Source organism: Typopeltis vanoorti, chromosome 9, assembly GCF_054136105.1.
Source record: "Typopeltis vanoorti isolate ZY-2024b chromosome 9, IOZ_Tvanoo_1.0, whole genome shotgun sequence".
NCBI classification, from domain to species: Eukaryota; Metazoa; Arthropoda; class Arachnida; order Uropygi; family Thelyphonidae; genus Typopeltis; species Typopeltis vanoorti.
The window spans coordinates 51,301,745-51,327,559 of record NC_143557.1 but is presented as its reverse complement, the minus strand read 5'-3'; the positions used below and the strand labels follow the sequence as shown (position 1 = coordinate 51,327,559).

The window sequence follows — 25,815 nt, the reverse complement described above, 5'->3', positions numbered from 1 at the left end:
GGATTGGAATGTATTTGAGAGCAGAAAGAATTTATATGCTAGGAATGGACCACATCTAAGTAAAGAAGAAGAATGTATACATCTGCACAGATTGCTTCATATGTGGGATGAATGTGGGAAACCAGTGAGGGGGATGAGAGATGGTGAAACCATATTCGCATCATCAAGCAAAAAAAAAAAGCCGTATTTCACACAAAAGCGTTTATTAATACAGCTTGTGTACAAATGCCAATCAAAAAGTATGAGGGGACAATCAGCCTGTAAAGGCTATCATTTTTAAACAAATATTTCATGATCTAAACATGAAATATTTGCACACAATCATCTGTGTTAATTTATCTTAAGAAACACATTTTTTAACTATCAAAATATAATAAGAATAAAATCTTTTATAATCGCACATATGAAATAGTCTGCATTTTTTATAAATAAAATAAATTTCTTTTGTTTGTGATAGAAGTTTTTATGACAAACAATCTATAAAGAATAAATAAATATTATCTAAACACTAATATTGAAGTATGTTATATTTCTCTTTTGTTTTTATACTTCAAGTGATAATCAATGGTACCAATCAAGTGGCATTATTTTATAATCCTATTTATTTATATGTGATTACCAAAAGTGAATTCTTATTTGTAAAATGGTGGTAACAGTAACTATAATATTATCTGCTCTCCAGCCAAAAGGCTGCAGGTTCGAATCCTGCCATGGGCATAGATGTTTGTGATTGTTTGTGAAAATACTGGTGGTGGTCGGTGATAGATGATGAAGGTAGTTGCGTTTGGTGGAGATGAAGAGTTGTAGAGTAGGTGCCCTCCCTCGATGAGTCTTTGGACTCCCTGGAGTATTACATAATAATAATAATAATTTTATTTAATAAAATCACTTTGTTAAGTTACCGTATGAGTTTGTCACTTAATATATTTCAAACAATTATGTTTTGTTTTGTTTCTGTTTGTTTTTTTTGAAAAAAAAAAAAAGTAAACAAGAAGATCATGGAACTTGCAAATTTGAGAAAAATTTAACAAAGGGCTTGGGTGGGCCCCCGCAAGCACCTTATAGCTCACCACTGGTTATGAGGACCAAAGAATTGGATGAAGAAGTACACAGATGAACTAGAGCTGGGAATGCAGCAATGAGAGTATGGTTATTTCAAAGTATTTTGTGGACAAAACTTGAGCTGGGATTTAAGTCATGATATTGAAGTTTGAAAATGGACATGATCATTGGGAGTTCAGCATCAGATACCTCCATCTTGGATGCTATGTTTTGTTGTTGGCTTGTAGCAGTTGAAATAGAGAATACTGTAAGCAAAGAATGAAATATATCATATGGGCTACTTGCCAGATGTTGTAATGCAACATGGGAAGCAGAAACAATATTTCAGATAATGTGATAAACTTGTGCATCCTCCAGATCAAATGTGACTGATAGCAGCTGCTGTGGTGCCGGTAGCATCCCTGACATATATTAGGAGAAGGAAAAAGGTGTGCAGGTCCAATAAATCATAGTTCCTGTTGCATCACATGGATGAATGTGCATGGAGCAAAGAATACAGAGCAAAACAATGTCAATGAACTTCTTACACTAAAAATTAAAGATGTCAAGAAATTATATTCTTGGTTTCATCCTTTATCAAAGTGTAAGCAAACAAACTTTAGAGGCTAATGACTTCACATCAATTGCCTTAGTACCCCTTACCACTTAAGAACCTCATACACATTCTTTTCACCCTACAAGCTGGTGGAACTCATGACATGAAGTAGATTTTGCTGGTCAAGATTGGATTCCTGTTACATAATGACAATATATAACTGGTGTGCCTACTTATCTGAGAGAAGCTCATAACAGACCACATACACTTTGCCCAAGTTATACCAATTCCCAGATTCGGGCAATACTGTACTGAATGTCATCACACACACACACACACAGAAAAATTTGTTCAAGAAATATGCCACCACCTACCTTGAATGGATAGTGAATTCACCATGCCTAAACTCAAAAAACTATTCAAACAAATATACCTATAGTATGTTCTGAGACATGAAGTGAAGAAGAAAAAAAAAAAAAAAACTAGGCAGTACAATGTAATTTCACCATATTTCTGATTACTACAATAGCTGCAATGTAATATGGAGTTTTGACAAGTCTATGGCAGACCAAAATTTTTCTTTACCGATTCAATAACATTTATTATAATTAGCTTGAATGTACTACCAAAATTATGCTGATTACAATATTATCAACAGTCATTTTTCATTGACTATATAATTAAACAGAAATAACAAATATGAGAGAACTAAAACCATTGAACCTTTTCATCCCAACAGACTACTGTCCATCCATCCATCTGTTCACTGGATACTGCGTTTCTTGATGATGTGCCACACCAGTTGTTGCCATGTGGTCCTGTTGTATGTCCTTCTGGGGCATCAACTCCCTGAAGATCAGTCACCTCAGACCTCTTTTTCCAGGAACTCTACCTTCTATTACTGTTTTGAGAAGTCTTTCCATTCTTTTAATGAATCCAAAGTATTTCAGCTTTTTTCTATTAATATCTTTAAGGAGCCTTAAAGTCCTGCCATTCCTTTCTAGCACCCATTCATATGACCACTTTAAGCCTTCTGTAACACCACATCTCAAAAGCGACTATCATTTTCCATCAGACTTCTTTAGGTTCCAAGTTTCACATCTATAAGTTGCTGTTGGAAAAATAACTGCATCCAAAATCCTGAACTTTATTCCTGTGGAGATGGATCCAACCTCCCAGATTTTAGACAAGTCTCTGACTGTTTTAGCCATTCCTAATCTTCTGATATCTTCTGAACAGCAATTCTTCACAGTAATAATGGATCCCAAGTACTTGAACTTGCTGATTTCCTCAATTCTTTCTCCATTAAGGCACACTTGTTTCTCAGGAGCTTCCTTGTCTATATTTCCTTTAAGAATCATAATCTTTGTCTTGCTAGGATTGACTTCAAATCCTCTTTTCTTAATGATCTCATTAACTTTATCAAGATTCGTCATATTTCTTTCTTATCACAAAGGAGTACTGTATCATCAGCATACCTCAGATTATCGATCAATCTGCCACCTATCCTAATTCCTGTATTAAACTCATTCGATGCTACAAGCACAATGTCCTCAACAAAGATACTAAACAGGTGAGGAGAAAGAAGGCAATAAGCTTGCCTAACTCCCTTGCCAACCTGAAGCCAATCAGTTAATCCAACACCTGTTCTTATCATCAAATATTATTTATGCATAATATTTTAAAGGTAAGAGGTGTCTTTACATTTAAGTGAGAAATTAAGAAAAAATGTAATTTTCCACATAATTTTTTGACATATTTCTTACAGTATGGTGTTCTACAGCAAACTTATTTCCACTAAGTTATGAGATTAACTGTAAATTTCGTAAGATACATAAAAATGCAGAAAAGTTAAAATAAGCTAAATATACAGATTTTAAAAATTTGGAAAAGTGGTTTAATTTTAAAAAACTTGATAATCAATGTGTAAAGCTTTTCCTATTTTCATAATAAATGATGGATAATAGGTTAATTAATAAAATGAAAAAGTATTAATGGATGCTTACAAAAGAGCAGCATGAAGAAAATTCATTCCTTCATCAGCAAGTTGCTGAACTTCTTGGAGTGATACCTCATTGCTTGGCTGGGGGGAGAGAGATTATTAATTTTCATATGAAAATTTATTTCAAAGTTAATAGAAAAATATGACAAGAAAGCTTAAATCAGGCAAAACACTTCAATATATATATATATATATATATATATATATATGAATTATAACAACAACATATACTAAAGATTAGGGTATGTTAAAATGGAAACAGATCTGAATATTTTTGACATCAAATAAATGAGAAAAATGAATCCGCATTTGGAGAAAAAAAAGTTGTCATCACTGCTGCATAACAATCTTTGCAATGAGATTGTTATGAAGATGATGTGCAGAGATCCTGCAGGATGACTTAAAATAGACTGGCAGTATGGGCAAAGAATAATAGCCACTAGTTTAAGGTCATGTATCTTGGGGTGATCACAAGCTGTGTGGTGGAACCAAACTGCTAGGAAATTGATGAAGTGAGGGTTTTGTAGGTGATTACTGACAGGGATCTGAAGTTTAGAGTATATACAGAAACCAGAGAGGGGTTACCTCTGGACAACATTCAACAGCCACTTCATGTCTGCAACAAGCAAGGTCAGTGAAAGGCATCTACTGCTTAATAACCTAATCTCTCTAAGTAAGGACTTTTTCAATCATAACCTAAACTTAAGTTAAAAAAATAAAATAAAATTGGTCTCATCAGAGGAAGCCAGACCCATGAAGATAACAATAGTGACTAACTCATCTTTAGGCAATTGTCTTGGCTAATATTATTAGTTTAATAATAAATTGTTTTGAAAGGATTGTCATGATTGGTTACCTAACCTAACCAATCATGACAATCCTCCCAAAACAATTCTGGTCTTCATGTGTACATACCCTTGAAAAGCATTCTGAGCATTGTATGCAAGATGCAGTGATTTCACTCGATTCCACTGCATCTTATTCACAATGCTCAGAATGCCTTTCAAGGGTATGTCAAACACACGAAGGCCAGAACTTTCCTCCATCTGAGTATGGAGCAGTTGTTCTGTAGGCTAGTTACCAGATGGTATACAATCTAATAAATGGCAGAATTAGATAGAAGAAACCAGATGGAAATGTACCCACTAATCTCCCAACTAGCTTTGTATTGCCTACTTCTCTAGGTATGTACTCTACTGGATCATGACTGGAGGGAATTTTTATAAGGGAAATGATTTCAAGTGAAATATTGAGTTGTTTACCAATGATATGAAGCTAGGAATAGCAAGAGCCAATGAAGATGTGCAGAGATCCTGCAAGATGACTTAAAATAAACTGGCAGTATGAGCAAAGGATAATGGCCACTAGTTTAAGGTCATGTATCTTGGAGTGATCACAAGCTGTGTTCTATACTACTTGTGATTTTTAAAGGGATCCGAAGTTTACAGGATATATTGCAAAGGTGGCCAAAACAACATATCAGATTATGCAGCTGTTGAAGAATACAGTGACAAGCAGAGATAGGGAAGTTATTACTTCCTTTATAAGACTTTATTATGGTCAAATATGGACTACTACTACATACACACAGACTTGGTTGCATAGATTTCCATTGGAATGAGGAAGTGGTGGACAAGATCCAGAGGAAAGTAACCAAGATTGTAGATGGTCAATGGATGCACCTGATGAGGATAGGATGAAAGTCTCTGGGCTACAGAGGTTAGTCGATAGGTGAAGAGAGAGGATATGCTAGAAACATGTACATTATCAAAGGATTTTATTTGATTGACAGCAAAGACATTTTTCAATACATGACAAGAAGGAAGAGAACAAGGACCACCGCTAGAAATCATGCTAGGATACAGCTACCAAGTATGACAGTGGACAGAGTTGCCAGAGATGATTGTGTGTGCTTCATCAGTGAATGAGTTTTAGATAATTATTGTGTGAATAATAGTGTGGGCTTCCTGCAATGAGTGACTATATGTCTGAAAAAATAACATTGCAAAAGTAAACTTAAGGTCTACATGTTTCACAGTTTAATGACAAATAGGCTTGTCAGGAAGATGAAGGTACTAGAGAATAGACAACAAAAAAAAATCTAACAGCATTTTTTTTTAATGTATAACATTAATAACAACATAAATCAATTGCACTAATCATTTGACATACTAAATGTAAAACATCTGCTGTTGTTCAAAACCTTCCTTCAGATGGTTGTTGGCATAATGGAGGTCTGTTAAATTACATGAATATATTCTATATGTCATGAAGTACCAGGCCCTGGTTCCTATTTCATATGATGTGATCACATCACTACAGAGGATCCCTTAAGTATTCTTAAGGGGTCTCCTTACCTAGAATAAAAGAGATTTTATTCTGGGTAAGGAATCAAAGGCAAGTATCTAACCTTTTTGTAATGCTCTGAGAAAATATGTACTGCTAGACTACTTTTGTTGAAGATGATGAAAAGAATTGGCATGGAGATCTTCCAGTATGGGTTGACTTGCTACAAACTTCACATGATATTCTTTTGCTCTTTTATATATGCAGGCAGTCCCCAACTTCAACTTACTTATATTCAGACTTATGCAAATTACAGTAAAAGGACAAGAAAATGGTGAATTCTAAGTTTTACTTAACTGGCCTACATTATTCATGCACCATCTAATGGTGATATCTTCACACAAGGCAGAATGCTGATGTGGCATCAAATGCATGCACCTTCCTCAGTCAGCCTCACTTTCAATATGGACATGCTATGTTTTTTAGTTGCACATATTTTTAATGTTTCCATGTTATATATAAACGTCCGAGCAGTTAGCCTAGTGGCTTTGTGCTTCGCAACCATATGCCTGGGGAAGGAGTGTCCCGAGTTCGATTCCCGTCGCCAGCGTGAGGAGCTTAGGGATCTTCCTCAGCCATAGCCAAGTTAGCTGGTATTGGGCGTGGACAGCAGGGTTTCCCCCCGCCAGTTTATATGGGGTTTTTCATCCCGCAAGCAGGCAATCCGTGAACACACACGGATCTACAGCCATAAATACTTAACCCCCATGAGGGGGCTCAACTCGCCCCAATAGGGACGGGGGAGAAAAAGGAGGAAACTCCATATGAATAAATAAATAAATAAAACTGCATAAACTCAACTGCAAACACATCAGCAACAGGATGTGATTAAAGGGTGAAGGGATTAAATCTGACTTACATTTTGCAAACTTTACGTAACTTGGATTTTATGTAACTCTTACATATAAGTCAGGGAGACCACTTATATATATGTGGTATTCCACCAGTTGTACTCCAGAATTGACACCCATCCTGTATCACCTATGTAAACTATCATATTCTACTGGCATCTACTAGGAATGGAAGCAAGTCTATATCCAGTTTGTACCCAAAAAGAGAGACAAAAATCAGTCATCTAAATAATGAAGAATGTTATCAACAATCAGCTTCTTTATTTCCTAGAGACTCAACAGTTAATTAGTGATCATCAATATGAATTCCACCATTCTCATTCTACAGCCAACATCTGAGCTAATGTCACCCACCTTTGAACACAGACCATGGAAAGATTTGGAGAAACTCATGTTATTGCTCTCGATATTTCAAAGGCATTTTGATTGTGTCCAGCACCAAGGCCTCCTGAATAAGCTGCCATCTTATGGCCTCCCTCCTGTACTCTGTGATTAGGTTGCCAGCTTCCTCACTGGTCGTTCACTGTATGTCATGGTGGATGGCTTTCCTCTCATCAGATTTCTCCAATGCTGGAGTGACCCAGGGTTCTGTGCTCTCTCACTCATGCTATTCATCCTTTACATCAATGACCTCCTTTCTCTGACTACAAATCCTATTCACAGCCTCACCAACAATCTTCATTCCTCTTCCTCATTTGACAAACCCTGTGGTACTCTAATTTAGATGTCTCCAGATCTTCCATAACCAGTTACTTAAACAATGACCTCATCAACATTCTCCAGTGGGGTAAGACAACTTAGTAAATTTCAATGCCAAAAAAATTCAAGCCTGCCTTATTACTTGCAAGAAAAATCCTACCTCATTCCCTCTTACTTTTGATAATGTTCCATTTTCCTTTAAAGATCGGCTTTCTCTTCTTGAGTTGACTAACATCCAGTTTATCCTGGCACAAATATTACTTACATAGTTTCCTCCAAGTACTGTGGGAACAGTACTTGGAATATTCCCACATTTGGGGTGGAGCATCCAAGACCTCCCTAAGAATTCTTGATGATATTCAGAAGAGGACAATCTGCTTAACAGATGACCCTTCCTTCACAGACTCCCTTCAATCACTTTATCATAGGGCACCATGACTTTCCTATGGGTACTTTCCTGGGCATTGCTCCTCTGAATTGGCTACTCCATTCCTCCACTTTCTTCTAACCATGTAAGAACTAGAGCAGCCACTGGCCAACTCCCATGCACTAACCACTCCAACATACACATCAAACTAACTTCTCATTAGCTTCCTTCATTCCATTCACCTCTTTCAAACAATCTCCCCATACTGTTTCCCACTGAATACAACCTTCTATAAGAAACATATAGAAGGCCACATATTTCTCCTTAATCACTTACTCACACGTGGCACAGTAGTGTCATAGGTCTTTTGACCTTTGATGTGTGGGGTCATAATAAAAATCATCAGTGAAGTTTTTAGTACTTACTGCCCTGATAGTTTTTGATTTCAACATATTTTCAAAATGAAACAGTTTTCAACAGACCACTCACAAAAACATAAATATGCAGTCATTAAACAAACCAAGAAAAAAAGACATAAAAAAATTATCCAAACACCTCAACACAAATATAAATCTGCACCACCACCTACAGTCATTCAAACATAAACTCTTATTTCCAAGCAAATATTATCTTCTGGAATGCATCCTTCAAATCTGGTGGCAAAGAAGGGAACCCATATCATTTGATCTGCTCTGGCTCAAAATTTCCTTTCAACATTTTGTTGCATTTATTTGCTTATCATGATCCAAATTCTGAAAACCAATCTGATTATATCTAAAGCTTGATTTTCTACAGTCCAAATACTGCAGTCACCTTTGTTCAGAAGATGACCACAAACTGAGTCATGCATGTTGCAGTTCATAACTTAGAATGAGCTTCCTCTTCTTTGATACCACTGATCTAACTTAAATGGATGCTAAGGTTATCAGCTGTTAGCAATGACCTATACAAAAAGCCTATCTACCTACCTAAATACTAGATAATCCTTACCATCCTACCACCTAGGAAGTTTTCCTAACCAGTTCTCCATCCAAATGTACTGCAGATATCAACTCCTCTTGGCAACTTGGACCATAGCTTTGTCCAAATTTCCTTTACTCAGTTGAATGTCTTTGAAATGACAATACTACCACATGGGATGATCATTACTCCTTTTCATGGTCTGATTACTACTTCTGGTCCAAATTTAAACAGCTCCTCCAACCTAATACTTCTAATTCAAATTACAGACTTCACCTGTCAACACCAAAAAAAAAAAAAAAAACCCTTAACAACTAGCCATGCTTTAGTTGTCTAATAAATGTAACAAGACATTTCAAGAAAAAATTCAGCATATCACAAACAGCTTGAAAGCAAAACACCTGCTTTGCACTCAGCCTACACTGCAGCTCACAACACCTGCAAGAAAACAACTAGAAACAAATTTCTAGTTGTTTTCTAGTGCCTTACCAGGACCAATGGATACACCTTCTGCTATTCCATAATCCTGTCACTCATTCCAACATACCATCAAAACATCATCCAAAGACAAGGCAGACCTACTACTTCTTCAACAGACTACCATAGCAAATTACTACCCACACACCAAACAGATCATTCCATGCTGCTACTGGTCTTTCATCAGAAAAACATGAAAACAATACTAAATAGCATGAACATCACAACAAGTCCTACTATTGGTAATATCCCTCTTAATGTGCTAAAAACTTGATCTCCAGAATTAACCCTTTTCTTATACAGGATGTCTCATAAGTCACGAAAGGGATTTAACATCTAATAACTTTTTTTTATTTATTTATTATTATTACAGGCTACTCCATGGAGAGGAGTAGCCTGTAACCCTTTAGGACCTCATCAAGGGAGGTCCTAAACGGCACTAGCCAACATTTGTGCAGTATCCATGATACTTTGCTTTGAACTCATTCACAGTCATGACTCCCACAACAGACTCTGGCAACCTATTCCATTCATTCACCAAACTCCAAGCAAAAATCTAGTTTTAACACCCTTGCTAATTACACTCTTGCTCAGTTTCCAAGGATGGCCCATAGTTCTCCCAACAACAGCCCTGTTCTGAAAATTTTCCTCTGTATTAATCTTGTAAAAACCCTTCAGCAATTTGTATGTCTCAGTCATATCACCCCATTTCTGCCTATCAACCAATTTCTATAACCTCCACAAATGTTCAACCTGTTCAGGTAAGGTTCATTCCATAAACCTGCTACCATCTTGGTCATTCGTCTCTGAATTCTCTCCACCTCTTCCTCATTATCAAGAAACCCAGATGACCAGATTTGCATGCAGTAGTCAAGATGGAGGGCTTATCAAGACTCAATAAAGAGGAATAATAACTTGCTTGTCTCTGCTCAGCAAAGTATTCAGCAACCAAGTAATCCAATGAGCTGCTCTAGTCACGTTTGCTAAGTGCTCTCTAAACTAACTCCCTATCCACTAACACTACCAAGTCTGGCTTCATCAATTTCTTGGAGTAGAGTTCCATCAATGTGGTATACAGCTGGTAATCTTTTCACCCCAAAATGCATAGCCTTACACTTTGCCCAGACTGAGAGTCTATCCCAATCATCCTGCAAAATTTTAATTTCATCTGCATCAACTATTGCTCTACCCAATTTTGCATCATTGGCAAACAACTGAACAGTTCCTTTCCTATATTATTAATGTACAAATTAAATAGTAACAGAGCAAGAACAGATTGGAATTCTATGTGGTATCCTATCAAAAGCGTTTGTAAAGTCCAGCAGTATCACTGTAAACTTATTACCTTTATCCAACTCAGCTATCTCAGTATTATAAAACATAAGTTACTGAGGCATGACCTACCCTTCACAAAACCATGTTGTCCTCCCCCCCCACCATACAGTATCCCATTTCTATCCATCCATTCCTGTATTTTGCTCTTGACCAACTTCTCCAGTACCTTGACAACAACTCCTTATATGTTGACTGGTGAGTAATTTGCTACATCAGTCCTGAAGCCTCCTTTATGCAGTGAAACTATTTCCCCCCCCGAGACTAACCCAGAGCTGAGACTTATGTTAAATAACATGGTCAAAGGCACTGATAATTCCCTAGCACCTTCTTGTAAAACTCGAGTTGGTATATCATCTAATCCCATAGCTGTATTCACATTAAGGTTCTGTAATATGCAATGCACCTCCAGTTCATTTACCTCAGTTTCCCTGTAAGCATTTGTTTCTCTTGTTACTGCAATATCACCACCTGGATGATATACTCTTGCAAAGTGTTCACTTAGTAATACTGCTTCATCTGATTCAGTTACTTCCCAATCATTAGCATTCGTTAACATCATTCTGCTAGAAACATGCCTCCTTTTCCTTGCAACATATCGAAAGAACTGTTTGGGATTATCTTTGGCCTGCACTGCAATTTCCTTTCATACTCTGCTGTTGCCTTTCTTACTACGTAAATAGATGAGTATTCATCTATTTAAGTCCCACTTGATTACTCTCTTGACTCTAAGCATGCAGTGTGTCACTACTTCCCCCCTCAAACACTCCTTTACCACTTCCCATGCACTATCAACATTCAGCCCTTGCAGTTGCATGCACATGCCATGGCACTGATCCAAGCAATCTCCTAAGCTTGTCATACCCACCAGTTCTGTAATTCCACATATGCTCCATCTTAACCGAAAATTCCACACATTCAGACACCTCCTAGGTCAAGATCATATGATCACTCTCACCAAGTGGTGGCAACATGGTCAAATTGGTCATAATAGACAAATTCTCAGATGCAATTACTAGACCTAGTACTCTCAAACCCCTAGTATATTCCATCACATGCTCAGGTATTATTCCTTAGTAACCGCATAAATTCCATTTCCTTCCTTCCATGTGTCCTCTCCTCCTTCCAATCTATGTTCCCATAATTGAAATCTCTCACAATAATTACCTGCCGTCCACTCACTGAGCTTCTCTCTCTCTGGTTGCAGTTCACTGGCTATCATTAATAACACTCCTTCCTCACCCCCATTCTTTTCTCTCTATCCTCCCTGAACACCTTATACCCTTCACATTCTATTCCACTAATAATATCATCTTCTGCCAGCCATGTGTCACTAATTCCAATAACCTTCGGTGAGGATGAACTGACCAATGCCAAAAACTCCTCCCACTTGTTCCGAATGCTCCTGGCATTAGTGTACATGAAGGCCTGCTGCTACCCTGATGCTTTATACTAACTATCCCATTCTGGTTTGTTACTAGTGCACATACTTATGTGCACATGTGTTACAAGTGTAAGTATGTGCACTTGTATGCACATACTTACACTCAACTGCCTCACTGATACCTGCAAATCTATTCAATTGCTCCTGCACCAATGTTCTCCTTTAGCTATTGGACTGTCTGAGGCTTGTTCACATACACCTTTTCCTTCAGTATCTCCCACAGGAAGAAGTCAGGAATCATTAGATCTGGAGAATGTGATGGCCACTTAATTGCAGATCTTGCGAAACAATTCGCTCACCAAAAATGTGCCTTAGAAGCTCTGTTGTGGTTCTAGCAGTGTGGGCAGTGGTTCCATCTCGTTCATCTCAGATCTGTCCAGTACCACAGGGCATACAAAATTTTCAACCATGGCCCCCATATCACATCCCAGTGATTGTCACTACGCTACTGGCATCATCTTGAAAGAAGTAAGGTCGGAGAAAGAGGAAAAAGTTGAATATTTTCCCCTGTCCTGGCTGAATGGGTTCTCCCAGAACGTCGTAAGTCGCTTATAGAACCATCTTGCTGGAAATGTTCAATCAACCGATGAATCATCTTTTCCGAAGATGTATTTCTGACATAAAAACAGTGCGATATGCTTTTTGTGTGTCAGAATGATCGAATGCTGATTTTCAATATAAAACTGCACATTTTTGGTTTGTTGTAGGGTTGCAAACTTCTTTCGTGAATGATTTCGTTATCTGAAAATTAATAATTAATAATCAAAAATTAATATTTAAAAAAGTTATTCACATTTTAAACCCCTTTGTGACTTATGGCACACTGAATCATCATTTTCAATATTTTCCATCTGTCCAACATCTATGCCAAGGAAATAAGACTATATTCAAATGACATCAAGTTTCTATGGTTTGTTAACCACTATAATATTTCTGGTATAACAATGATATAACTACGAAAGTAAAAATTTATTCATTCAACTTGTTTCCTACATACTAGTATGATTCATCAGGAATGAAATTACTTTTCAATTTGAAAACATAGTAGTGGAATGACTTTTAATACATAAAATGACATTAATGGGATCGCAGTTGAACTGATAGTGTATATTGTGTAGAGATGTCACACACACTTAATCTACGATGTGAATTTGTCATAACCAAGATCTCTGAATTTTAGGTCTCATGTAGACTGAAGAAGAGACTGAGGAATTCTATGAAGACTTACAAACCGTTTTGGAATCCCTACCAAGGAGAGACATACTTTACATCTTAGGGGATTTAAATGCAAAAGTGGGAAAGAGTATGAGAGTCAGGCCAGAGTGTGGCATGTTTGCTCTAGGTGAACATAACACCTGTGCTAACAGATTAGTTATTACCAATACCTGCTTCCAGAAACATCCACGACAGAGACCTATACTTGGACATCTAACATTGATAGGTCAAGGCACCAGATTGATTACATCCTGGCTCTCCAGCGGTGGAAAACGAGCATCTCTGATGTGTATACTTGTCCTGAAGCAGATTGTGGTGCAGACCATCAGCTAGTAAGAGCCAAAGTAACACTAAGACTGAAAACTTCCAGGTCAGGCACATCCCACTAAACTGATGTTAGAGTAATTCCTAGTGGATTCACAGAAGCAACATCAACTCGGTTGGATGATTTTTTGAAGACCAATGAAGAGAACTCACCAGAAATGCTTTGGGAAGGAGTCAAGGTGATAATACAGGATACAGCGAAGAAGTATCTCAGTCCAATAAGAAGACTAAGAGACCCATGGTTATCGGATTCAACATGCGAACTAATCAAAAGACGCCGGATGGAAAAACAAAGAGACAAGGGCTGAAGAATACAAGAGATTACATAGAGAAGTCAGAAGAGCCATCAAGCAGGACAAGGAAAAGTTATATACTAATAAATGTAAAGTGATAGTTCCAGATGAGGAGGCACGATTATAAAAGGAGGTTGTTATGTCGTTTTTTCTATATTACCTTGTTCTACCTCTACATAACCCACTTTCTAATCTACTGTTGTGCCTTTAAAATATTAATTTAGTACTATTTCCTTTTCGGATATTGGCAAAATTTATTTTATGCTGCGCCAGCCAATATCCTATAGTGGCTGGTGCAGAAGAGACTCTTGTTCAGGGAAACAATTCTAAATTCAAAAGGGATACACACATTGATTAATCTTACGCTAGTGCTGTGAAGATTCAGTTAGCAGTCGTGACCTGAATCTCACTTAAGCAATAATATCTAATTCCTTCCCACCAAACAGTTCTATTTCATAAGTGGTGGTTTGAATTCGTAATCAGGCATAAACTCAGGTATAAGGTACAAAACATATTTATTGGAAAAGCACAAAACATTTATAGTTAAGAAAATTCAAATAGAACAAAACTCACTCTAAGTTAAGGTTCACACTAAATCACAATGAATTTGAGTAAACTAATCCTTCAATTACAAAAGGATAAGATTAAGTGTAAGCATAACACTACTAGGATATAATTCCTTTCACAAGTTATTCACAGAACACACATTGAACACTTTCATTAATACTCTATCAATAACCATCTTAATTCTAAATTTCATTGGTCAAGCCTAGCCATTCTCAATCAAAATACTGCCTATCAACAATTCTTCTTTGTTCCACATGGTCTTAACTAATTCAATCAAATTCTCACTTAAAAGTTCTCTATTAGTGTCCTTGGTTTACTGTATACACAAATTTCTTATTCTTCTAAGCGATTTTTAACATAGAATGAAATTCTTTACATTACCGGATCCTTTCAGATTTCATGCCGCCATCTCATGTATATCTGGATTACCTACTGTATAGTTATTGGCAGTCTTTGTGCCTGGCGATGCATTACGCATTTCTTTGAATCATTTCTGGACTATGGCGTGCTGTCTACCGCTCCGCAGGAAATTTTCTCTGTTCTCCTCGATGGGACTTTATTCGAAGGTGCGATTCTGCATAGGCCGTCGTAACATGATCAGCTTTGCTTGGAAATCCTCAAGCGTTCTCAAGAATAGGCCTCGTCATCCGACATCACTGTAGTTGACCCACCGCTCTCTCATGAAATCCCTGACAAACCTCCTAAAACTGGAATCCAGGAACCGAAGAAGAAGAAAAAAAAAAGCCCTGTAATATGGCATGCATCGTCTTTTATTCACTCTTTCGGGTGTCCTCTATTCGATGTGTTTTTTACCCACGAACCCCATCGTTCCTGCCCCTTGGGTGATCCTACACTCTCCCTAATCTGTTAGGTTACCCTATTCCAGGAAGTCATTCTGACGTCACTTTCCATGTAGGAACAGCCTCCAACGCTACGCTCAACTCGTATAGATTATACACGATTATTCCAGATTACTACTTATCTTCCTGGAAATTTCGTAATGTACTAGACAGCTTAATGGGATTTACAAATAACTTAACAATTCCCTTACATAATTCTTACTATTCTGACACAAAATTCTCTGCTTCTCATTTCAGTTATACAGGAATAAATTTCAATATATGGCACATATGGACTACACATTATCACATAACATAAAGAAATTTCTCACAATTATTAGCTGATGTGCAGGTATCTCCTTAATTAGTAATATTTATCATGTTAAATCCTGAATGAATGATTTCTTTGCAAGATTCTTTCATTCAGGATCTAACAAAGGTTTTATTTAGTTTGCGACTTAAAGCACAAGTTTAAGCCTAAATTGAATGTCATCAAAAACAGGAATGAAGCATTACTAACAGAAGAGTTGGAAATCAAAAACAGATGGAAAGAATACTGTGAAGAACTGTACAGCATAGTGGATAAAGAAAATGTGGAGCGCTCTCACCAGGAAAATTTTGATTTGGAACCTCCTCCTCCACTTAGGCATGAAGTTGAAAGAGCAGTTAAGCAGCTTAACAGCAATAAGGCCCCAGGTGCAGATAAAATCCCAGCAGAGTTAATTAAAGCCGCAGGGGATGGAGGGATAAGAGTGTTTCATAGATTCATTACAAGGATATGGGAGACAGGATCATGGCCTAGAGACTGGAAGAAGTCAGTTTTCATACCACTACATAAGAAATGTGATATGAGGGCATGCAAGAACTATAGAACTATTAGTTTAATATCTTATTCAAGCAAAATTTTATTGAAGATCATCCTAAATAGGATTGCGGCCAAAGATGAGGGAGATGCCCGAAGAGAACAAGCAGGTTTTAGGAAAGGTAAGGGCACCAGAGATCAGATCCCCTCTGATAATGTGTTTCTTAGCCTACTCTAAAGCTTTTGACTACATTGAGCATGTGAAACTGTGAGAAGTAATGAAAAGAATGGGTTTTCCTCAACACACTATCAGGTTGATAGCCAACTTGTACAGGGTACAAGAAGCCACGATAAGAACAGGTGTCGGATTGACTGACTGGCTTCAAGTTGGAAAAGGAGTTGGGCAAGGATGTTTACTTTCTCCTCACTTGTTTAGTATATATGCAGAGGACATCATGCATGAAGCATTGGATGAGCTCAGTACAGGAATTAGGATAGGAGGTAGATTGATCAGTAATATTAGGTACATGATACAGTACTCCTTTGTAATGACATGGAAGAACTAGGACTAATTCTTGACAAAGTTAACAAGATGAGTAATAACAGAGGACTTCAACTCAACCCTAGCAAGATAAAGATTATGGTTCTCAAAGAAAATACAAACAGAGAATCTCTTGTGAAACAAGTGTACCTTAATGGAGAAAGAATCTAGGAAGTAAGCAAGTATGAGTACCTGGGATCCATTATTAATGTGAAGAATTGCTGTTCAGAAGGAGGTTAGGAATGGCTAAAACAATTATTATTATTATTATTTTTTTTTTTATTATTATTACGGGTATCTCCATGGAGTCAGTAGACTCATCGCGGGAGACCCAAGCTAGCAAAACAATATCTGTCATATCTCTTCTTGAATTCATTTACAGATGAAGAGCTCACAACAAAGTCAGGCAATGAATTCCACTCATTCACCACCCTCCAGGCAAAAAACCTTGTTCTGACACCTTTCTTAACCTCACTCTTCTTTAATTTCCAGAGATGACCTCTTGTTCTTCCATCACTATCACACAGCTGAAACATTTCCCCTGCATCAATCCTATAAAAACCTTTTAGTAATTTGAATGTTTCTATCATATCCCCTCTTCTTCGCCTATCAACCAATCTCTGCAATCCACAAGCTCTCAATCTATCAATGTAGGGAGCATTTTTTATATCACTCACCAACTTGGTCACTCTTCTCTGAACCCTCTCCACAGCCTCCTCATCTCCAAGGAATCCAGGTGACCAGACCTGAGCACAGTAATCCAAATGTGGAAGTATCAATGCTTTATAAAGGGGAATAATAACCTCTTTATCTCTGGATGTCAGTGTGTTCCTCAACAACCAAGTAATCCTATGTGCAATCTTGGACACCTTAGCAATGTGTCCTCTGAACTTCATCTCCTTATCTACCAATACCCCTAAGTCCCTAGCCTCATCAATCTCTTGGAGTACCTTTCCATCGATGTAGTACACAGCTGGTAATCTTTTAATCCCAAAATGCAAGACTTGACACTTTTCCACATTGAACTGACATCCATTTTCTTTTGCCCATTTTACCAGCTTATTTAAATCCTCCTGCAAACTTTCAACATCAGCTTGATTTTTTATTGCACTACACAACTTTGCATCATCAGCAAACAACTGAATATCTCCCTTTAAGCCGTTTCCTATATCATTTATATACAAATTAAACAACATTGGCCCAAGCACAGAGCCCTGAGGCACACCACTGGTCACCTGCCTCATTCTGGACTCGGCTCCTCCATACACCACCTTATGGTATCTCTCCCTGAGCCATTCTCCTATCCATATCACCAATTTAATATCCATTCCCATCTGCTCCAATTTGCGTAACAGTGTTCTATGGGGTATCCTGTCAAAAGCCTTAGCAAAATCCAGAAGTACCACTGTGTAGCCAGTTCCTTTGTCCAACTCGGATGTTATTCTATTATGGATAGTTAATAGATTGCTAAGGCAGGATCTACCTTTAACAAAACCATGTTGGCCTCTATAGAGTATCATATCCTGATCCACCCATTCTTGAATTTTGTCTTTAACCAACTTTTCCATTACTTTTACCACTACTCCTGAGATGGTGATTGGTCTGTAATTCAATACTGCAGTTTTAGAGCCACCCTTATGCAAAGGAACCACTTTGCCTAACTTCCACTCCCTAGGGACCATACCCGAGTTCAAACTTAAATTAAATATCCAGGTAAGAGGGGTTGACAATTCATTTGCACATTCACGCAACACCCGAGCTGATATTCCATCTAAGCCTACCGCAGTGTTTGCATTTAAGTTTCGCAATATATTTAATACCTCTGATTCTTTAGCTTCAATTCTCACATTAGGTATTGCTATAGGTATAGAGATATCCTCACTTGGGTGATAGACTTTTGAGAAGTGATCACTCAGTAACTCGACTATTACATCTGATTTTGTCACCTCAATACCATCAGCACCCACTAAGGTTATCCTTCCGAAGTCATTCTTCCTCTTACTTGCCACATAGCGGAAGAACTCTTTGGGATTACCCTTGATCTCTTTGGCTAAGGTCTTCTCATAATCTGATTTAGCTTTTCTTACTATGCTGGTAACCTTCCTAGCTTGAGCCTTGTACTGCTCATGGGTGTCCTGATCACCCTTCTCCTTGTAAATTCTCCATAACATTTTCTTTTTTTGTAGTTCAAGCTTGATACTACTGCTCATCCATCTAATGCCTGCCTTGTTTGACCTCCTGACCATGGGGACACAATCTGATATTGCTTTCCTCAGATACCCGCTGATTTTATCCCAAGCACTGCTAACATCTTTCCCTTGCAATATGTTCTGCCATGGGATGGCTGCAAGCTCACTCCGAAGCTTGTTATAATTGCCTAACCTGTAGTTCCGTACATACCCCTTCTTAATAGAAAAATCCACAGATTTTGCAACCTCCCAAGTCAATACCACATGATCGCTTTCACCAACTGGAGGTAACGAGGACACCTTACTTATGCATATAACCTCTGAACCAATAACCGGGTCCAACACTCTCACACCACGTGTCCCTTCAGTTACGTGCTGTTTCAAGTAATTATCTCGTAGCAGATGTATGAACTCCATTTCCTTTTTGCTACGTGATATTTCCTCCTTCCAACTGATATCACCATAATTAAAATCCCCCATAATAATCACTAAGCCTTCACTCATTGCACTAAGTTGCTGATGCATGAATTCAATATCTCCCCCTGTACTCCCTGGCCTATAGCAGCATCCAACTGTATATTTGGTTGCGTTGGTCACTATTTCGCACCAGACTGCCTCAAATGAACTCTCATTCACATGTCTATCATCATGATATACTACTTTCTTTGGCTGCAACACATCAGCTATCATCAACAGTACTCCTCCTCCTGTTCTATCTTCTCTATCCTCCCTGAAAATACTGTACCCATCACATTCAATTCCAGTGACCACATCTTCTGCTGACAGCCAAGTTTCACTAATGCCTACAACTTTTGGTGAGATTTCACTGACTAATGCCAAAAATTCTTCTCTCTTATTTCGAATGCTTCTAGCATTGGTATACAAAAATTGCAGATTCCCTCTAGATCTTGTACCGGCTTTAGAACTGATATATAAGTCACTAACTACCGTAGTCCTATGCCGATTTTTTTCCCCTCTCTTCTGCAATTTATTCTGCCTATAAGGATCAATAAATACACAATCAGTGCTAAAGTTTCTCTCTCTTACACTCAACCTTTTCAATATTAGTTTCCCTGCCCAATAACTTCAACCTGTTCAGAAAACAATAACTTCTTCAATCTCTTATGTCCTTCCATGTTAAGATGCAGTCCATCTCTAGCATACAACTGCCTTTTTCCTTCAAACACACTCCAAACATCAACAAACTCCAGACCTCTTTTTCTGCACATTCTTGCAATCATATCATTCATTATCATTGCTCGTCTACTTAACTCGTAATTGTCAAAACGAGGCAGCACACACACTATTCTCCCATTGACACTTTTCCTCTTCACAATATCTAATAATGTTCTTAAATCTTTTCCTACCCGATTTATACTACCTCTCAGGTCATTCGTACCCACCATAACTATCATCTTGTCTGTTTCATGCCCTCTCTTTATTGCTAAAGCCACTCTTTCTATTGTACCATCAGCCAAGCACTCCTCATGCATACCACTCTCCATACCCTTAATCATAGAATCACCATATATTTTACCACTATTAACTTCATTCAAGTTCACACTCATGGACTCATTCTCTACACTATTCAGCATGACTCTCCCAGCTTCATTACTCAACTCTCTATTACTTACCCCCCCACTCTCACTACATCTCATTTCTTCTTGGCTACTTGTGGTTTTATTATGTTGACTCCCAATCACTCCCATACTATTTATTACTGAATCATTCACCAAAGACTCACCCATATGTAATCCTGTTCTAGTTACTTCAGCTAAAGTAATCTCTATAGTCTTAATTTCTCTGTTTAACACATTAAACTCAGCTTTAACTTCCAGTATCTCCTTACCGATCACTTCCACTTCCTCATGAAGAAGATGAAGGTCATTTTTCATTTTCATAAACTCCCGCCGAAGTTCTTCCGCTACGGTCCCGATGTCAGCTTCCATTCCTAAACGCTCCAGCCTATCCCGACACTTCTCACATACGTCGACATTTTCTTTCTTTTCATTTTGCCAGACCGACCACAGATCCTTCACATTTTTCGGTGCATACATGTAGCAGTTTCCGCAACGCATCCATTGCGAAAAATCTAACGCTGAGCCAGCCTTTCGTGTAGTAGTAGAAGTCCTGCGCGCCGCTGACGTACGTTTCTTGTTGGACGCCATCTTTACACGTTGATATAGTGATACAAACGGCAGTGAAAATACAATATATACACCACAGTTCTAAACAATAATACCACTGAAGGACACTTGTTTCTAACCGATGCACAATTTTAGCACAATTTGTGACAAAAAGCCACACTATATTTAACTTTAAAAACACGTTTTCTAGACTAGCTAAACTCGACCGCCACATTTACCAAGGACACTAGCGCCACCATCCTAACAACAGTCAGAGACCTGTCTAAAATCTGGAAGGATAGATCTATCTCCATGGGAACAAAGTTGAGGATTTTGGATGCAGTTGTTTTTCAAACAGCAACTTATGGATGTGAGACTTGGAACCTAAAGAAGTCAGATAAGAAACAGATATCTGTTTTTGAGATGTGGGTTACAGAAGGCTGTTGAGGATATCATATACTGAAAGGCGTAAAAATGAATGGGTGTTAGAAAAGATCAGCAGAACTTTCAAGCCCCTTAAGGATATTGACAGAAGAAAGTTAAAATATTTTGAACACATAGAAAGGATGGAAGGGGAACTTCTCAGAACAGTAATATACGGTAAAGTTCCTGGGAAAAGAGGAAGGGGTAGACCAGGGGTGTCAAACTGGCTGCCCGCAGGCGGCCTCCCAAAGCAATTTCGTGCAGCCCCCAATGCCTCAAGGAAAGATTTTTTAAAAAAGTATGGTTGCTTTTTATAATAAAACAGAAATACCATATTTACTCGAATATAACTCGCCCTTGCATATGACTCACACCCCTGTACACTGATTTTACTTTATGAAAAAAGAAATTAAAAAGTTTTGCATGTACTGTATATCGCACATGCAAATAAAGTTTAACCACTTTCACGTCGGGACGATAACTCGCTCCCCACGATAAACAATAAACCTTCCCCAGCTGCGATTAGAGACAACTGGTATAAAAACGGCACTAACTAATGAATCACATGTCCCCTCCCACATTAACCATGCTGTTTAGACTTAAGCAAAACCATATGTTTCACTGGCAAACACAGTATCTAACTAAAATCTATTGTTTTTAGTTAGATGTGTGCGAGTGTCCCACTAACTCACACACAAAGCTGCAATAAAATTCGTAAACATGTTAAAACTAAGACATATAGATTGAATATTGTTATGACAGTTTCAGATATTACGGAATTTGGTTGAAGAGAATTAGGGTTTCAGTTTAAAAATGTCGGCTTGATTTTGTGTTTTGGTAACGCGATCTTTTGTTAATACCGCACCAATCATATCCACATCTTCATAGCTGTTCTATCTCTCTATTGGCCTATCATTGCTGTCTATTTGACATTCTGCTTTCACTTCTCAGACATTCGTGAAGGGTGTTTATTACGTATCTAAAATCTTCTCAATAACTTGTAATTTTTACTTGGAATAATGGGAAAGAAGATGAAGCTATTTGGATAGATGACTTTGACAATGCACACAAGGAAACCGCTTTTGAGGCCGGAAGTAGCTATAACGAAGAGGAGATTCTTAGTAAGTCATCCCCATTTTCAGTTTTCTTTTCTGAAAACTTTAGTTTCTAAAAATCCCCGCATATATCTCACACCATGATTTTTCAGCATTAATTTTAGGGAATAAAAGTGTTATATTCGAGTAAATACGCTATCGATTTATTCGTTTTCATATGACATTTATAGTTACAATATGGATGCAACCACCTGCTATAATATAATTGCAATAATAAAAATTTATGTTGCAATTTCATTGTTAGATCCGATCCTAATCAATCATAAACTATATTTATGCTTTCATTGTTAAATTTACAGCACGCTGCTGGTAGCATACTGAAAAAGTTGAATTCTATTGGCTACCAGCTGTTCACGTGACGCTCAGCATACGCACTCATGGGAATCCAGCTATGAGCTTATAATTGCCTGCTACAGTCAATCAGTGATCTTTGAAGTCAGTGTGCCGAACACGATTCAATGACAACCTAGCAGTGAGAGAATCCCTTTTATTATTATTTTTTATTTTTATTTGCAATAGTATCGTGCACTGGTCTACAGTTTTGTGCATTTTTATTCAAACATTTTTATAAAAATTGTTAATAATATTAATACTATATTTATTCACTGAGGCAATGTCGTTTTCCAAGCCAACAAGAAAAAGAAAAATCGCTGGTGAGAGGAGAAAATTTCAAGAAAAATGGGAATTAAATTACTTCTGCACTGAAACAAAGGACAAAATTCTGTGCATTATTTGTAACAAAACAATTAGTGTTGCCAAAGAATATAATATAAAAAGGCACTATGATAAAATTCACAAAGAACAATATTCAGGCTTGGGAGGTAAACTGAGAGAAGAAAAATTTACTTCAAAGTCAACAACAAGTATTTTCAAAAATTACGAAAGATAATGAATCAGTAGTGAGAGCCAGTTATCAAATCAGCTATTTATTGGTGAAACATTCCAAACCTTTTAGTGACAGTTCCTTGGTTAAGGAGTGTATGATAAAAGCAGCCGAAAACGTATGTCCCAAAAATGTGCAAGTATTTTGTGATATTTCTTTGTCTAAAAATACTGTGATTGAAAGAATAACCGAAATGACAGATAATCTGCATGACCAATCGCAAGAAATATCTGCAAATGTACAGTGCTTTTCAATTGTGCTTGACGAAAGTTTCGATATTCACGACGTGGCTCAAGTTGCTTTGTTTCTTCGGGCTTTCGACGACAATATAAATATTACTGAAGAGTTCTTGGAAATGACTCCCATCCATGGAACCACTACAGGGGAAGACATTTTTGAAAAATATCAACTTCCTCTGAACAGGCTTTTAGCAGAGACAACCGATGGTGCTCCAGCAATGACAGGCAAAAATAAAGGTTTTGTGTCAAGACTTGCAGCAAAGTTAAAGGAAATGTTTCCAGACATTCCAAAACTGCAATCTTTCCACTGTATTATTCATCAGCAGGTCCTGTGCTCCAAAGTTTTGGAAATGAACAGCGTACTCAAGCCTGTGACAAATACCGTGAACTTCATCCGATCCAGAGGTCTCAATCACTGCCAGTTTGCACAATTTCTAAAAGACTTGGAGAGTGAATTTGAAGGGCTACCTTATTACACAGAGATTCGCTGGTTATCTTGTCATAAGGTTCTGAAAAGCTTTTTTTTTTCACTTTTAGAGGAGATCAAATTGTTCCTAGAAATGAAAAATCATGATGTTGCATTTCTTAATGATCAGACATGGGTACAAGATCTGGCATTCTTAGTTGATATTACAGGACATTTTAATGATTTAAATGTCAAACTTCAGGGGAAAGATCAGTTAATAACACACATAAATAATGCACTGGCAAGTTTTAGATGTAAGTTAGTTTTGTTTCAAAATCATTTAAAAGAGAATATTCTAAATTACTTTCCTATGTGTGAACAGTTGAACAATAAGAATCAAAGTTTTATCTTTTCTCAATATTGTCCCAAATTAGAAAAGATAAAAGAAGAATTTGATAGGCGATTTAAAGATTTCAAGGAGCAAGAAGTTTTTTCGCTTTTTACAAATCATTTTTCCTTTAATTTTGAAAAAGCTCCTATTTGTATTCAAATGGAACTTATTGATTTCCAAAATGATTCCATTCTAAATACCATTAAGTTTTAAAAGAGGTATGCCGTGAGTAGACATATCGATACAAAATTAATAATGGAGAAAACTCACGTACAAAGATTATTTAATAGTATAATTTAATTTTCGCCTGTGTGTCACAGGCATCTTCAGTACATATTAAGTTCAAATTAAATAATAACTGACAATTCCAAAAAGTGCCACCTAAGTAGCTGGTGTAAGATAACTAAAAAGGTCAATAAATTTCCTAAAAAAAAAAAATCAATACAATAAAAAGTTAGGAAAGATTAGCTGATTTGTAAAGTACTATCTCCCATAAAGGGGATAGACGTAAGCCGTCGGATCTGTTTAAGTTAGGAGAATATAGTAGAGTTTCACATGTTTCTTTATAAAGGCGTTCCATGAGGAACTGACTTTTGTGAAGAACTCGTCTTTCTCCAATGAACTCTATGTCTAGTGAAGATGGCATGTTCATAAATCAGACATTCCGTTAAGACCAGTCGTAGATTGTATAGGTTGCCCCACTTACAAAATCTCAAAATTTTATTCATATTTACTCTCCTCTTCAACTAGAAGAACTGATACTTAGATAAAAAATACTTTGGATTTCAAAAATAAAATTTCAGATCTTTATTTGGACGTTTCTGATATCATGATCAGTTTAGATGTTGTTTCTTAATTTACAAATGTGCCTCTTTCTGAAAGCATTGAATTACTATAACAGGAAACAGGAATTTCCTTCAGACATTGTAAACGTATCTGATTTTGTAATACATTCTGGTTATTTTTCCTTTAAAAATAAGTTGTATCAACAAATTGAAGGAACAGCAATGGGCAATCCTCTTTCTCCTGCTATCTCCAATTTCTTTATGGAACATTTTGAACAACGTATCTTTGACAATTTCTCCCAGACCTACTCATTGGTTCAGATATGTCGATGACATTTTTGCTGTATGGAATGGCTCTTCGGATGAACTTCAACAATTTCTCACTAAGTTAAACACACTTCATCCTAGGATCAAGTTTACCCTAGAAGTAGAATCAAATAAGCAGTTAGCCTTTTTAAATCTTCTAATTCTTCGCCAACCAGATGGTAACCTACATTTCTCAGTTTATAGAAAGAAGACTCATACAGGACATTATTCTTCGCCATCCAGATGGTAACCTACATTTCTCAGTTTATAGAACGAAGACTCATACAGGACATTAT

The 25,815-nt window shown here is 37.2% G+C and overlaps 1 protein-coding gene across 1 annotated transcript in view; it reads right to left on the bottom strand.

Moving 5' to 3' along the window:
* Positions 1-25,815, bottom strand: part of LOC150103039 (putative pyridoxal-dependent decarboxylase domain-containing protein 2) — a 468,473-nt gene that overhangs the window by 424,990 nt on the left and 17,668 nt on the right. The window contains exon 2 of the mRNA XM_090397610.1: positions 3,604-3,680. Within this exon, the coding sequence (XP_090253736.1) occupies positions 3,604-3,680 (77 nt within the window). The remainder of the gene's footprint in view (positions 1-3,603; positions 3,681-25,815) is intronic.